Genomic DNA, 16,126 nt, shown 5'->3' on the forward strand with positions numbered 1-16,126 from the left:
ACATACTAATGTAAATTGACAGCTTCCATTTCTCTGTTTTGTTTCATCGTTATTACAAGCAGTAAGATAACTTATAATTAGGCTACAAGACACAATTATAGAAAATAAAACTGAGAAAATGTAAAATAACAAATGAATACGTAAGGAAAAGGAAAGCGAACAATGTTAAAACAATGGCTTCCATTTCAGTTTCAGAGATTTGTTTATTCCGAATAACATTAATAATAATAATAATAATAACAATAATAATAATAATAGTAGTAGAAGTAGTAATAATGTGACTATGTTGACAACGACAATAATGGTGATGATGATGATGATAAGAACAATAATACAAAATGAGTGAAGTAGATATTTAATAATGTTTAAGAGGATGTCGACCTTAAGAGTGTCTGCATCCTCTTCAGGTCTCAATGTGACACGTATGTTTCTTGACATTGAATAGATGCCGTTCTAGTTATGAATATATGACACTGACCATTTGATCGGCGTTGGGGTGGAGTTTGTGTATTAGAGAGTTTTATAAAATGATCAGCCATCACGAAGTTTATGCATCTAATTGACAATCGTCTGCTATAAGCAATTTTTTGTTTGTTTGTTTTGCTCAATTATTTTTATACGATTCATATCTTTTCTTTCGCGTGTCAACAATTATTTTTTTTTGTATCAAACATGTCTTACCGCTGGATAATTATTTTCCAACGATTAGTTATTGAGGTATGTATATTCTGTGTCTTTTATTTAGCTATGGCATTTGAAAATTATTCAACTTAATGCTTTAAAACTCATCCATATATCTTTTAAAAACACAGTACTTGTTTTCGAGAATGTTATTTATTTACTTCTGCTTGTTCTTTAATTCAGTTTATTTAAATCGTTTTTTTTTAACATTTTGATGTATAAAATTTCAAATCAACAATGCTTTTAATGAATTGCTTGAGACCTAACTCTTTTTGGAGTCCTGGCGGAGCTGCTGTACTTGAAGTGTAACTGATTCCCTGCCTGACACAGATGACTCCCAGGTTTCCGCTAATGAGTTAACCGTTCATTGCTTGGTGTTTTCCATTTTCCCATTCACTCCCCGCTGTCCTCTTCTCTTTCTTTCCTATTCTGCACTTATTGTTCGCTTCTCAACCACGTGTTTCTGGTTCAGTCGTATTGTGCAGCACCTTGGGCAAGTGACTTCGAATATACCTTCCAGCCGTCTTCTGATCGGATTTAGGAGATGGAAACTGTGTAGAAGCCGGGCCGCTATATATATATATATATATATATATTTACACATAAATTATATATAAATATACATACACGTGCATATGTATGTATGTATGTATGTATGTATGTATGTATGTATGTATGTATGCATGCATGTACATATATATATATATATATATATATATATATATATATATATATATATATATATACATACATACATACATACATACATATATATAGATAGGTATACACATATATAAATATACAGATATACATGTATATAGGTATTAATGTTTGTGAGTATATATGCATATGTATATATATATACATACATACATACATATATTTATATATATATATATATATATATATATATATATATATATATATATATATATATATATATATATATATATATATGTATATATATATATATCCAGATGTATGTGCGTATGTGTATATTTGTGTTTGGCCTTACATCACTTGTCGTCAATCGGTGTTTGTTTATTTACGTCTCCACAACTTAGTAGTTTATCGAACGATCCGACAGAATAGATATCAGAATATAAGCAAGAACTAAGTACCGGAGTCAATTTGTCTAACTAAACGCTTCTAAGTGTAACCCGAAAATGACCGCAGTGAAATGACTGAAACAAGTAAAAGTATAACGAAAAGAATGCTCTTCGTTAGATTTAGCTTCATAGCCATAAAATGTGATGATATTTTTCTTCACTGTTGTTAGGCCTTGTGTACATAATGCCACGCATGTTGCGACAGCATATTATTTCCAATTCCTATATCTTTTTTCCGTATCCCCACTTCAGTGATGGTTTAAAAAATGTTGCGCCATTATATTTAAGCGCCATTATATTTTAGTTCAAAATTCATTATGATCGATCTTGTCAAGATATACTTTCAAAGTCTATAAATTAACTGCTAATGAATTACTCGCTCACAATGTATAACATACTCGCCAACCCATTACTGAATATTTGTTCACTACAACTGCTGGTATGTCTTCCATGGAATTTGCAGCGTTGTGTGTGTCTGTGTCAAAAATCGTTAGTAAAAATGTTAAGTATTTCAGATTAAACGAAAAGAGCCTGTATTTTAATTACGAACTTTAAATATTAGGTAATTCTACAAAATATATATGACTTTGTTTGTGTATGCATATGTGAGTATGTGTGAGCATATATATATATATATATATATATATATATATATATATATATATATATATATATACGTGTGTGTGTGTGTGTGTGTGTGTGTGTGTGTGTGTATGATGATTAAAATTTAAAAAATTAAATAATTTTGTTGTGCAAATTAAGATTATTGTCTGGAAATATTTAATATATTGCTTTATATTATACATTCATTAAAGTCAATTAATTCTCTCATCGAATGAAAATAATGGCTCCATAAATAATCCATTATATATGCGTGAAATTAAATTCTAAATGTTTTTGAAATTATTTCAATTATTTCTTAAAATGGCTAATTCTGCACGCAAAGGACGTATAACAGCGAGAAATTAATAAGATTATTTAGTTCTTAAATATAATTCTCTATGATTTATTCGTGGAAATCTAAGAGAACACGGTACAGTTAATTGCAAGCCTTTTTGAAAGGAAATATTGGACACGATAAATTTGTAATAAAATATTGTTAATATTGTTTCAAAACAAAGACTACAAACAAATACTGACAAAACCACAGATTCATTTGCACGCTCGCGCACCATCCTACAAACTGTAACGGAAATATTAGAGTATTATGGCATACATATTCCCATGTATATGTTACTTTGTGTGTTTATGTGTTAGTTTTTGTGCTTGTTAGGGTTTATTACCATGTTTTTTTTTCTAGACGCCAGGACTCTGCTCGGTTTATATTACACTATTATCCATAAAAACATATACACATACCCACAGAGATTCAGTAATACATAAACTTCAAGTTTGCAACGATGCGCCTAGAATTAATATTCATCAAGCTATAAACATATGGCAAATAAAACATATTTTATAATTTCTTATTATACAGGAAAATACCATATATCTCCACATTACAATTATCCTGAAATGAAATATAAAACTCGTACTTTTTAGAGTTTATTAAAAACAATGATTCATTATCTATCTATCTATCTATCTATCTATCTATCTATCTATCTATCTATCTATCTATCTATCAGTTTTCGCTTTTATTAGATCCATTCCAAGAAAAGTAATTAAATTTCCTTCCCTCAAAGACATACATGCATGTGTATATAATTTTTCTTCCTCCGTTTTACGGACTATTTGTACTAAGTGCCACTGAAGTCGAATATCACTTTTTAAAAATAATTATTTCCTTTTCGGGGTCGATAAAACAAGTGCCTGCTGAGTAGTAGGGTCGACTATACCCTTCCCCCGAAATTGCTGGCCTTTTGCCAAAATTTGAAACCATTATTATTATTATTATTATTATTATTATTATTATTATTATTATTATTATTATTATTATCATTATTATTATTATTCTTGTGTGATAGAGCAGTGCATGCCATCAAAGCCCAGTATACCCATCATGACTACCCGTCTGATAAGGGTACACCAGGCACATGCATCATAACCATGTGTGGGTGACATGGTGACCTGGTATCAAGATAAACAGCGCATGACCTTGCAGGTGGGCCCAGTTAGAATTTTCTTCAGGTCGAGTAGCCCATCCCGCTCAAAAGCTCCCCGAATAAGGGTTGTTTAAGAATATTCAGCGAAACACTTATGTTTCCAGAGGTGAATGATCCACATCTTAAAAAATTTCTCTCAGCACATGGCTATGGTGTTCCCCCACTTCTTCTCGTGATCAGAGATGTACATATTGTCGCCTAGTAAGGGATATGCTCAACTGGTTAAGATCAAACAACTGACAAGCAAACATGTGGTATTCATCAGAATATTTGCTGTAACCCATCTTTTATACCAAGACTAAACAATGTACACGATAACACTTCCAATCAGTTAAGATCAGAAACCATGAGAGCCACTGCCTGGTATGCATCCGAGCATTTTATTATTATTATTATTATTATTATTCAGTAGTTTTATTTTTATAACGTGCTTTCACTTCACTACCGAGCGCAGCTCTGTGCGCCTTGGGTATGTGCTGTGGTTTGCTATGGTGCTCTTATGTTTACTGTATTGAAAGTGTTTTGCGTAGGATGTGTGCAGAGCCCAGTAGTGCAATTTTCTGTATGTTATATATATTTGTAAGTCCTGCTATTTTTGTTATGTATTTGTCTGAATATTTTTTTATTATACCTAAGGCACCTACTATGATAGGAATTGTTTCTGTTTTTAGATTCCACATTCGAGTTATCTCTATTTCCAGGTCTTTGTATTTTGAAAGTTTTTCCATTTCTTTTAGAGAAACGTTGTCATCTGCTGGTATTGATACATCAATTAGAAAGCATTTTTTTTCTTCATGATCTTTGACAACTATATCTGGTCTATTTGCCTTAATTTCTCTATTATTATTATTATTATTATTATTATTATTATTATTATTATTATTATTATTATTATTATTATTATTATTATTATTATTGTTCAGTAGTTTTATTTTTATAGCGTGCTTTCATTTCACTACCGAGCGCAGCTCTGTGTGCCTTGGGTATGAGCTGTGGTTTGCTGTGATGCTCTTATGGTTACTGTATTGAAAGTGCTTTGCGTAGGATGTGTGCAGTGCCCAGTAGTGCAATTTTCTATATGTTATATATATTTGTAAGTCCTGGTGTTTTTGTTATGCATTTGTCTGAATATTTTTTAATTATACCTAAGGCACCTACTATGATAGGAATTGTTTCTGTTTTTAGATTCCACATTCGAGTTATCTCTATTTCCAGGTCTTTGTATTTTGAAAGTTTCTCTACTTCTTTTAGAGAAACGTTGTCATCTGCTGGTATTGATACATCAATTAGAAAGCATTTTTTTTCTTCATGATCTCTGACAACTATATCTGGCCTATTTCTCTTTCTGTGTGTATTGGCATATCCCAGAGTATGGTTGCTTTCTCGTTTTCTGTGACCTTTCCTGGCGTGTGCCTATACCATCTTTTTTCTGTTGTTATTCTATAGTGTTAGCATAGCTTCCAGTGTATGTAGGTCCTAACTCTGTCATGTCTGTGAATATATTCCTTCTTAGACAGGACGGGGCAGCTAGTACCGTAGGGTACCGGTCCGTTTATTTCCGTTGTTAAATTGTTTTGCACGTGTAGGTTTTCGTACTTTTTGTGTAACAAGTTTAAAGCACTTCTCGATTGTTATTGTTGGGTTGAATAATACCGGTATTATTTAATTTATTTGTAATTTTTTTGTACATGGTGTTTTGGGCCGGAGATAGTCTGGTGTTGATGGCCCTCTTCTGTTGACCAGTCTGGAACGGGGGTGGGGGAGCAGCAGTTTTTCGTTTATTTTGGCAATTTCATGGCAATGATTTTGCAGTAATGGTTTTTTCGGGTTTTAGGAAGTTTTAGTGGATGAGTCCAGCAGTACACCACCAAAAAGTCACCATAACCTTCTTTTTGAAGAGCTCGGGTTTATGGAAGGTTTCTGGTGCTTCATTTTGGTCCGCTCACTGCAAAGAAGGTTTTTTTTATTATTGTACAGAATCCACTTTTCATCGCAAGTTACAATCCGATCGGGAAATGAATCGGTTTGGTTACGGAGAAGAAGTGACGAGCAAATTTCATATCTGGGCATTTTTTGATTGTCATTCAAATCGTGTGGTACTCATTTGTCGAGATGTTTTGAATTTCCGATCGTATGTAAATGGTTGCAGGCAGTTTTCTAGTTAACTTGAGGTTCTTTTGCCAGTTCTCGAATGGTTTTACTTGGATGTTTCTCAATGACAGCCTTTAATTGAAGTCATCGATGACAGAAGGGCATCAACTATGCTCACGATCTTCAAGACTCAGGTCTTCACTGCGAAATCGTTTGAATCCTTTTCAAGCTGACCACCCACTGGGCATTTCCTCACCAAATGTTTCGTTGATATTTCGAGGAGTTTCAGCTGCTTTACGTCCTTTTTTAAAGTTGAATAGCACAATTGCTCGAATATCGTGCTTTGACAGTTGGATTTCAGATGATTGTAACAACAGTGAAAAAAAATATCAATGTTTATTTATTGATGCATTTGGACAAGTCTATGTCTGTATTATCAGAAAATTGCAAAAAATGTTTAAAAAAATACAAAACTCTTCAGAAATCCGGTACAAATACTTCATGGTTCAAAACGGTGCTTACTTTTTACTCAACCTGATAGTTGATATTTTGTTTGTAACTATGGTAGGTGTTAAACTCCGTCTCGTGAGTTTTGTTGCTTTTCTACTCCTTCGCCTTAATTAACTTTCAGATCCAAAAGCCTTCAAGTAGCATCTGAGGCTTCAAATGACAATTATCTGTTTCTGACTTCCAGCATCAAACTTCTCCCGCTAACAGTGTTCACATGAGCAGAATATTAATCTCTGGAATAGGGTTATTCTAATATCATCTGAACTGATTTTAAATCTGACGAAATAAATAAAAGGTCCACATAAATAACTTCGATTAAAACTAATTGTAAAATTGTCCTTACATTCATGAAAGTGTTAACATCTTGTACAACAAGATCACTGTAAATGTTTGGATGTCGAATTTAATTTAGTACCATGAAAGATAATTTTTCATGTAAAATTCATTAGTCAAATATACCTTCATTAAAAACAAGTTCTACCTACTTTTCAAAAAAGGGCTACGGCGGGTAAACTGTTACTTTCTCATTCTTCAGTCATGCTTCATTTTACATCACATACGGAGACAATATAGAGGGAGTACTATATATATATATGTATAACTAGAAAAAGAATTCTTCCGCAAAAAGGCTAGTAAAACTCTTATAATAGATGTCATAACATTCTGTATAAAATAATTTTAAAAATACTGTATTAATTCTCATAAACTATCAAATATATATACATATATATATAAGTATATATAAAGAGGGAGAGAGAGAGGAGAGAGTAAATACAAGAACAGCAGAATAAGTGCACGTACAAGGCTTGGTGGCAGACAATGCGTAGAAAACGGCATGTGAGAAAGAAAGGACCCTAGAAACAAACGAAGAGGAGAAAAGAAAGTAATTGATAGGGTTATTAAAAAAGGAGCATAACAAATGAGAAATGTGTATTATATCATTTATTTTAAAGTAATATATATATTTATATTTTGAAAATTAGTATTCACTTCATAATTGTGTATAATCACCCAAAAATCTATTGAACTTTAATTATAATTATTGCATATTTGCCATGATACCTCATGTTACTTTTGGTAGCAACAGCAAACTTCCAGTTGCCCGTCATATGACGGTAACACCCTAGTATTTATACATATATATATATATATAGATATATATATATATATATATATATATATAAATAAATATAAATATATATATACATATATATATAGTGAGATATTACATACACATATATATATACATCTACATACACGTATGTGATAGTATACTCATGTATACACACACACGCACACACACACACACACACACACACACACACATATATATATATATATATATAACATATCTAAACGTATATGTGTATAAATATGCACTCTTTTGGCGCACACGCACACGCTCCTCCCCACACATACACACACATATATAGATATATATTCAGGTTGTCTTGGTATTGAATATATTGCTTTGCTTCGATAAGGATAGTCCAAAATGAACTGAATATAAAAAATGGCATGATATACTATCATTTAAGCAGTTGGTAGAGTTATTTTGACGAAAGTAACGTTTTAGTTTATTTCAAGATTCACACTTTGAATATATTGTCAAATTTCATGAATTAATGGTTTATTATATTTTTAGTGCTGGCAGATGTTAGTGTACATAAACACATATAAGTATACCTTCATCAAACGGTAGTAGTTGTAATGCATTCTGGAAAACAGATGTTCGGTTCTTTTGTTGTGGAATAAGGTGCCTGGAATTCTTTGCGAACGCACCAATTTTTTATTCGTCTTATTCCTCTTAGAATAGTTTGAACAAAATTATGATCTAGAAGTAAGTTAAATAAGGAATTTTCGAAAAAAAAAGCAAAACATTTTTAGCAATTTATGGATAATTTCAAAATAGATGTTTGTAAATTCATGCAGTATTTCCGTATGTTTTGAGCTACTGATAAATTTATGTTTATATGTATACTTAAATATCGCTCTATCTGTGTGTCTGTTTCTCTCTCTCTCTACATGTATATATATGTGTGTGTGTGTGTGTGTGCATGTGTGTGTGTGTGTGTGTGTGTGTGTGTGTGTGAAAACGTGTTTTATCTAAAAATAAATCATATACAAATAGTATGACTATGTTTACATACACAAGTGCATACGATCGCTTTCTCTCTCTCTCTCTCTCTCTCTCTCTCTCTCTCTCTCTCTCTCTTCTCTCCCCCTCTTTCTTTCCCTCTCTCATTAAATATTTTTCATACAGGCTGGCGTTCGAAAAAGTTGCCTTGGTTCCGTAGCGTAGTGTTACAGGAATAATTTTATACACACGAGAAAGCATCCAGCTTTTTTGTTTGCAAGTGTCTTTGTGTTATTTCGACCGCTAGTAAACTCTGAACAAATATGGCGCATTAGTCAATTGTTTGCTATGCATCCTCTCTACATTAGTTGATTGTAATAATGTAAGATTGCATTATTATCTTTTCAGCAAGATAACGTACTCAATAACGGAAAGAGTGGAGATTGTGGAAGCCTATGTGAGAACGGGTTCTGTTAAGCAAACGCGTGAAATTTTTGGAGTCAAGTTTCCGGTTAAAGGCCTACCTAAGGAGAATTATAAATGTTCGTTAAAAAGTGGCATGGTACGGGGTCAGAAGTGGCGTGCTACGTCTCCAAACAGAAAGACGCTACAGTTCGAACGCCGGAATTTATTTAGGATATTCGCCAAAGGATTACTTGCAGTCCAAAGAAATCAACATATAAGTAGGCGCGGCAGTCTCACATAACCAGGAGGTCATGCCTGTGGGTGTTGAAAAGTCTGAAGTTGAAGCCATATCATTTCACATGTCTACAGCATTTAAAATTGGACGACCGAAGGAAAGTAGTAAATTGTTGTGCATGACTTCTGAATAGTGGTTACAAGCGGTCGAAATAATACAATGACACTTGCAAACAAAAGACTGGGTACTTTTTTTGTATGTAAATTTATCTCTGTATTTACACATTGCTACGGAAGCCTGCCTACTTTTTCGTGCACCACTTTATGCGCGCGTGGTGTGTGTGTGTGTGTGTGTGTATGTGTGTGTGTCTCTCTTAAACGGACAATCTCTCGAACGAATTTGCTCAATTTTCGTCTATAATATTTCACTCATAAGTCTTTAATACCCGTATACTGCTTAAGGTGGTGCTCAATGGGGGATTGAAACCGAAAACATCTAGATACAGAGAGAATACTTATATCTCCTCCCAATGAAACGATTTGTAGTTAGCATGCAAGTTAATGAAAAAGCTCTTCTATCATAAAGAGAAAACGCTGAACACAGATGTGAGTTAAAACCCCATTATAACTATTAAGATCAACCAGTAATAGAGTCTCTATGGGTTGTTTGAACTTCAAGAAATGACTGCCAAATCTTCCTCAAATTATTCCAATCCATTTTGTTTGGTTTAGATGCATAATCTTTTCCGCCTAAACGAAACTTGTATTCATTGGAATTTTCCCTATATTTACTCTACCAAATGAGCAGTTTACTTCACAGCCACATGGCTCCGCGTCCAGTCCCACTGTTTCATACAAAATCACACATATTTCATACAGTTCAGTCCCACACATTTTAATGCAGAGGCAGCTCATGTAATTGGTGCCATTAAACGATATATTCTACCAATTTATATATCGTTTCATCTGACATTGAATATCTCACACCACTGTTAATTAGGCCGCATCACAAAGAAGCCAGTAATTGGAGGTATTATTTCAACTCAGAACGCAAACTGGTCAGAACAGGTAGTGCAAAAATTTAACAAATTGTTCAAAATTTTAACAAATCTGCTCATCCACTGTATTGCACTTCCTTTTAAAAACATCTGTAGGGTATGTAGGAGTGTTTAATTTTACAACCCGGTACATGAGTAGATTTAACGTCTAATCTGCTGCATGAATTTGTACAGAGTCTCCAGGCTTAGAATATTTCCTGTCTCCAGTCTTGCAGGCATTGTAATGAGATCCGAAAATATCTAAGAAAACAAAATTATTTTCCTCTTACGGCTGCACATGTATCGAACTAACGGCTTTATTTTGCTACTATATCACTAAAGACTGTTTTTGGACACACATATTTAGCCTTGCTGGATGCAATAACGATACTTTTGAAAACTTCCGGCATTAAATGTTCTAGAACCTAATTAAATATGATTTAGTGTTCTGCTACTTTCTTTCCTTAGACTTTTGTATATTACAAGTTTCTCTAGGGAAGCATTATCGTTAATTATATGCATCTTGTCTTAATTAGAAAGTTATAATTTATATGGTTTGCATATTGGGTTTAGCACATAGACATACTTACACACAGACATTGATTGTTGTAAACAAGAATGTTATGCCTATATGTATGTAGGTCTTTATTTTAGTATTTATGTATATATATCCATATTGATTTATTTGAATCATTCACGAAAGAAATATGGTCAATATGTATGTGTACACGTATGTTTTTGTATGTATGTATGTATGTAAGTATGTGTGTATGTATGTATGTATGTATGTATGTATGTATGTATGTATGCATGCATGTATGTTCGGTCTTTTCTATTTTTAATTACTTGAAATTTTCCTGCAAGGAAGGCGCTGATTTCTAACAAAGATACAAAACTTTATCGTCGGAATGCAGATAATGAAAACAAATTCAACTACTCTCGTGGTCGTTTCTACGGTGATTTCGTTTCGCCTGACTGTGAAGTATATTAAGTTTTTGTAACTTATATAAAAGAGGCTCTCCCCGGACAGAAACAAACAGCTTCTGGTGTTTAAGCAGCGCCGGTATGTTAAGCATGCGGTATTTATAATGCTTACATCACTCAGCGGCTTCTATTGCATAATTTGAATGTATACTACTAATGAGATGCAATTGAAAACGAGTAGATAGTTTATACACTGTCTGTATATTCTTCAGTCTCATGATTTCAATCTCGATTTGGATGTGACACGAGTGCGCGGCATTGATGAGCTGCAATACAACAAAATACAGTTCTTGGCACTCTCGTGATCACTTCTAATGATTTCGTTTCCATAGAACTAGAGTATAATGAGATTTTAAAATACTATAGGCCTTTAAAGGGATCACTTCTCGGACGGAAAACCGCAGGTGCTGGTGTTTAAAGAATCCACCTACTTTCAGTATGTGGTTTTGATAGTATTTTCCTTATAGAACTGCATCAATCATATATACAGAGATGTCTCAGACACATTCTCAATGTTGGCTGGACCTAAAAAATTCCAGACACACAGGTCTTGAGGACAACTGAAATCTTGAGTATTGAGGCAATGGTGCACAAGCAACGGTTACGTTGGTCTGGTCCTCTTATTAGAATGAAGGATAGCAAGATTCAGTGTTTTTGGCAAGCATACAGTTCCAGGAGTCATTCCAGTGTATACACAGTTAATTATATTACCGGACTAGGTTTTAAAGATTAAGCAGTAATGTGTGAATGAGTGTATACACATGTATTTTATGCTGTAACGTCTCATTTTCTCTCTTGTATATATATATATATATATATATATATATATATATACACACATTATTTAAAATTATAATTTAGGGTATCTAAGAAATACCACCACACTGACTCTAAAACCACATTAAATGTTCATATATCACCAGAAGAGAAGATGAAGAGACAAAATAAACTAGCAAAAATTACTAGATAATTCCAGATCCCGGATTTCTGGGTCTGCATAAGAAATGCTTTGCCTCATCAGTGGAATATACTCAGAAAAGCACATAAATACAAATATATATATATATATATATATATATATATATATATATATATATATATATATATACAACATACGATATACTTACATATACGAGCGTATACATACATATATATGCATGTATGCACACGGCCAGTTTGTATTGCCCGCCTAACAGCTCCTCGTGCGATATGGTCAGAATACCACCACAGTGAATATAACGACGAAATAAATATATAAATAAGGATAAGATCGGTATTTGAAAACCAGTATTCAAATATGTACCCCAACTGTGGTACATGCCCCAACCTTTTGGAAGGGTTATAATACTATTTTAATCAAGGGCAACAATTTACAATTAAATCAAATTTCACTTGTGCATCCGAAAATCTGATCTACGAAATCAGATGCTCGGGCTGCCAGAAAGACTATATCGGTAGCGCGGGGAATTCTATCCGTCAACATTGTACGGTGCATCGTCAACAGATAGCCTCACCACAATACCGCCAAATTTATCTCAGGGAACATATCGACGTATGTTCGAAACAAGCACAACCTAAATTTACTATTTTCTCTGTATATAAATTTGCTGACCGGACTTCTAGACAAGCCCCACTCAATAAAGAGACATATTTCAACCCAACATGCAAACCTGAACTTAACACCAATTCATTTTAATTGTATTACTAATTGACACTTAATTACTTGACTCCTGGACACCCATTCATATTAAACCTGAGTCATAATAGGTCCGACATGACTCTTATGAAGAACGTATTCATATCTTGGCAATTGCTTTGTTGTTCATTTTCTATTGGACTGATTTATTTTATTAAATTGTGGAATTGCAACATATACAAAAAAGTTATATATGTATGCCAACCACAATTTTTAGGTATAAATTACTGTTCATACCTATATGTATACATATATACATATATATTTTTACAAGCGAGAAAATGAGATGTTAGAGCTAAAATACATGCATATACTCATTCACACATTACTGCTTAATCTTTAAAACCTTGTACGGTAATATAATTAACTATGTATAAAATGAAATGACTCCTGTAACTGTATGCTTGCGAAAATCACTGAAGAGCTTCATGAAGAAACAAGAGTTGTTCCCCTTGACATATTGCTTCATCTCTGCTCACTTTTTTTTCAAAGATGGCATCCTATTGAAAACAAAAAATTTTCTCTATATAAGTTGACAATCCTTTGATCGTGAAACCGGTACTTATTTAATTTGTAATGCTGTAATATGATACTAATATCACCATGAACTTCATTATACAAACTTTCTGTGACTTTTACATTTCTTTTCTTTCTTATATACCTATCCTACGTGTATACAGAACTTTCCATTCTTCACAATATATATATATATATATGTACCTGTGTGTGTATGTGTGCGTGCGTGTGTGTCTTCGTGTATGTGTTTGTCAACCACTCCCGTGTTGGTGTGTTTGATGTCTTTGTAACTTAGCAGTTCAGCCAAAACCCTATAGATTAAGTACCAGGATTGACAAATAATAAGTAATACGGTCAATTCATTCGACTAAAAGTTCTTCGTGGTGATGCCCCAGCATGAAACAAGTAGAAGATAAAAAATAAGATATGCAAATATATACGTAAACTCACACATGCACATGCGATCACAAACACTTACACAAACGCATGAATACACACACACACACACACACACACACACGCACACACACACACACACACACACACAAACACATACACACACGTACGCACACACGCACGCACGCACACACACACACAAACACAACCAAAATGGCTCAGACAAAAGTAGCATTCATTTTCTCAGGTCGTTTAATTTGCCTCAATTGATCAATAGACCAATTTATTATACTTATAATGACTACTGGGAACAACTGTAACCCCAATATGTTCCAATAAAGTAATACCATTATTTTAAACTTGTTTCTTATACACACACACACAAACACACGCACACACACACACACACACACACACACACACACACACACACACACACACACACACACACACACACACACATATATATTGACTTCTAATATAAGGATAGCATTTTTCAAAAATCTTATCAGTGACCAGCATATTAAAATACCTTTTAAGGTGAAAATTATAAACAATTATAAATAAGGGCACAAGAAAAAGATTACATATATATATCACTGCATATCTTTTGCGTCTTGCTCTCCAAGGAGTACAGCCTCATCTCTTTTAGTTTCTTCCAGTTGTCCATCTATTGCACTAAAGGAATTTTTAAATACAGTGGCGTTAGATTGCCTCCAATTCTATCTTTAATTTGACGCTGTGTGGTGACAATAATTGGGGAAATAATAAGTGACTGAACACGAAATGATAAGTGACTGAACACGAATGTTCTCAGCAAGAGCATCATTATTTCGCTTTTACATGTCCTGAATTATCTGAGAACCCAGCCAGTCAGTCGTCTGCTCGTTGGCGCCTTCTTAGTAATATGCACATGGAACGATTCACCGACGCTTCCTCTTGTATTGCAATACCGGCTGGTATTTCATATACGAATTGCAGTCTGTGGACCGATAGCGGAGTGCTTGAAACTTGTTAACACTGAATAACATTGTTTTTATCAGAGCACTTGTATATTGCGTTCAAATCTTTATATAGTTTTAAGGTATCTTCAGGGTCTTTGACTGTTTGTGATACTTTTGTGTTATCAGCACAGCTTGTAAGTGTAGCTGAGTGTATGAATGATGGTAGGCCTAACAGAGCCATAACAAACAGCAGAAATCACTGATCAGTTCTCTGAGAAATTTCCCTAAATATTTATGTCTCATCAGAGAGAGAATGCCATTGACTATAATTGCTTAACTCCTACCTCTTGAAAAGTCATGCTCCTATTCCTCTAGTTTACCAATGATACTGGAGAAACACAGTTTGTGCCATATCATTCTGTGATAGACTCTCATGAAGGCGTTGACAAAATCGAGATATATCACATCCACACTTTAACAGCACAGCTACAATTTCAGTAGCCAGTTATAATGATGTAGTAGCTGTGCAAAGCAGCTTGTTCCTGGACAGAGGCCATGTTGCGTCTCAGTGAGCAAGCCACTATTCATAACACTCTATACACATACATACATACATACATACATACATACATGCATGCATACACACACACACACACACACACACACACACACACACACACACACATACACACACACACACACAGATACACACACACACACACTGAAATAGATAATGGTGAGCTAGGTTATGTTTACTCGAAAATACTTGGATTTTCAGGCAAAGAAAGTGCCCAGCTTACTCGACACTATACAAATAGTATTTGGAAGTAAAGCAGTAAACAGGATTTTTGTTAAGTCCGTCATGTAACAACATATTTTTTAACCAAATTTTAGCCTTAGAAGTTTGTTTCTTTGGTAGAAGCTAGTTCGTCTTTGCAAAAAAATTATTTAACTATTTATAAAATCAATAAATCGATGCATATACAGGTAGACGCACACATAGAAATACACGTACACACACACACATATATATGCAATTTGTACATGTATACACATATAAATGTATTGTGTATATATTAATATATATGCATACATAAATCTATTGATTATATATATATATATATTCATGAATATATATATATATATATACATGAATATATATATATATATATATATTCATGTATACATGCACGCACATAAACACTCACACACACGCATACATACATCCATTCATACATACATACATGCACAAATACTCGGTTGATGTTAAAATTCCAATGAAGGAGCCTTGGATCTAGGTTAGAAACCGCCTCTTTCTCTATTGGCAACAAATCTTGAAAT

The 16,126-nt window shown here is 33.6% G+C and overlaps 1 protein-coding gene across 1 annotated transcript in view; it reads left to right on the forward strand.

Annotated features, from left to right (window-relative positions):
* The first annotated feature begins 433 nt into the window (after positions 1–433).
* Positions 434–16,126, forward strand: part of LOC106880385 (uncharacterized) — a 102,731-nt gene continuing 87,038 nt past the window's right edge. Inside the window, exon 1 of the mRNA XM_014930296.3 lies at positions 434–717. Within this exon, the coding sequence (XP_014785782.1) occupies positions 673–717 (45 nt within the window). The 5' untranslated portion in view covers positions 434–672. The remainder of the gene's footprint in view (positions 718–16,126) is intronic.

The sequence above is a fragment of the Octopus bimaculoides genome, chromosome 13, assembly GCF_046866305.1.
Source record: "Octopus bimaculoides isolate indiv1 chromosome 13, ASM4686630v1, whole genome shotgun sequence".
NCBI lineage: Eukaryota > Metazoa > Mollusca > Cephalopoda > Octopoda > Octopodidae > Octopus > Octopus bimaculoides.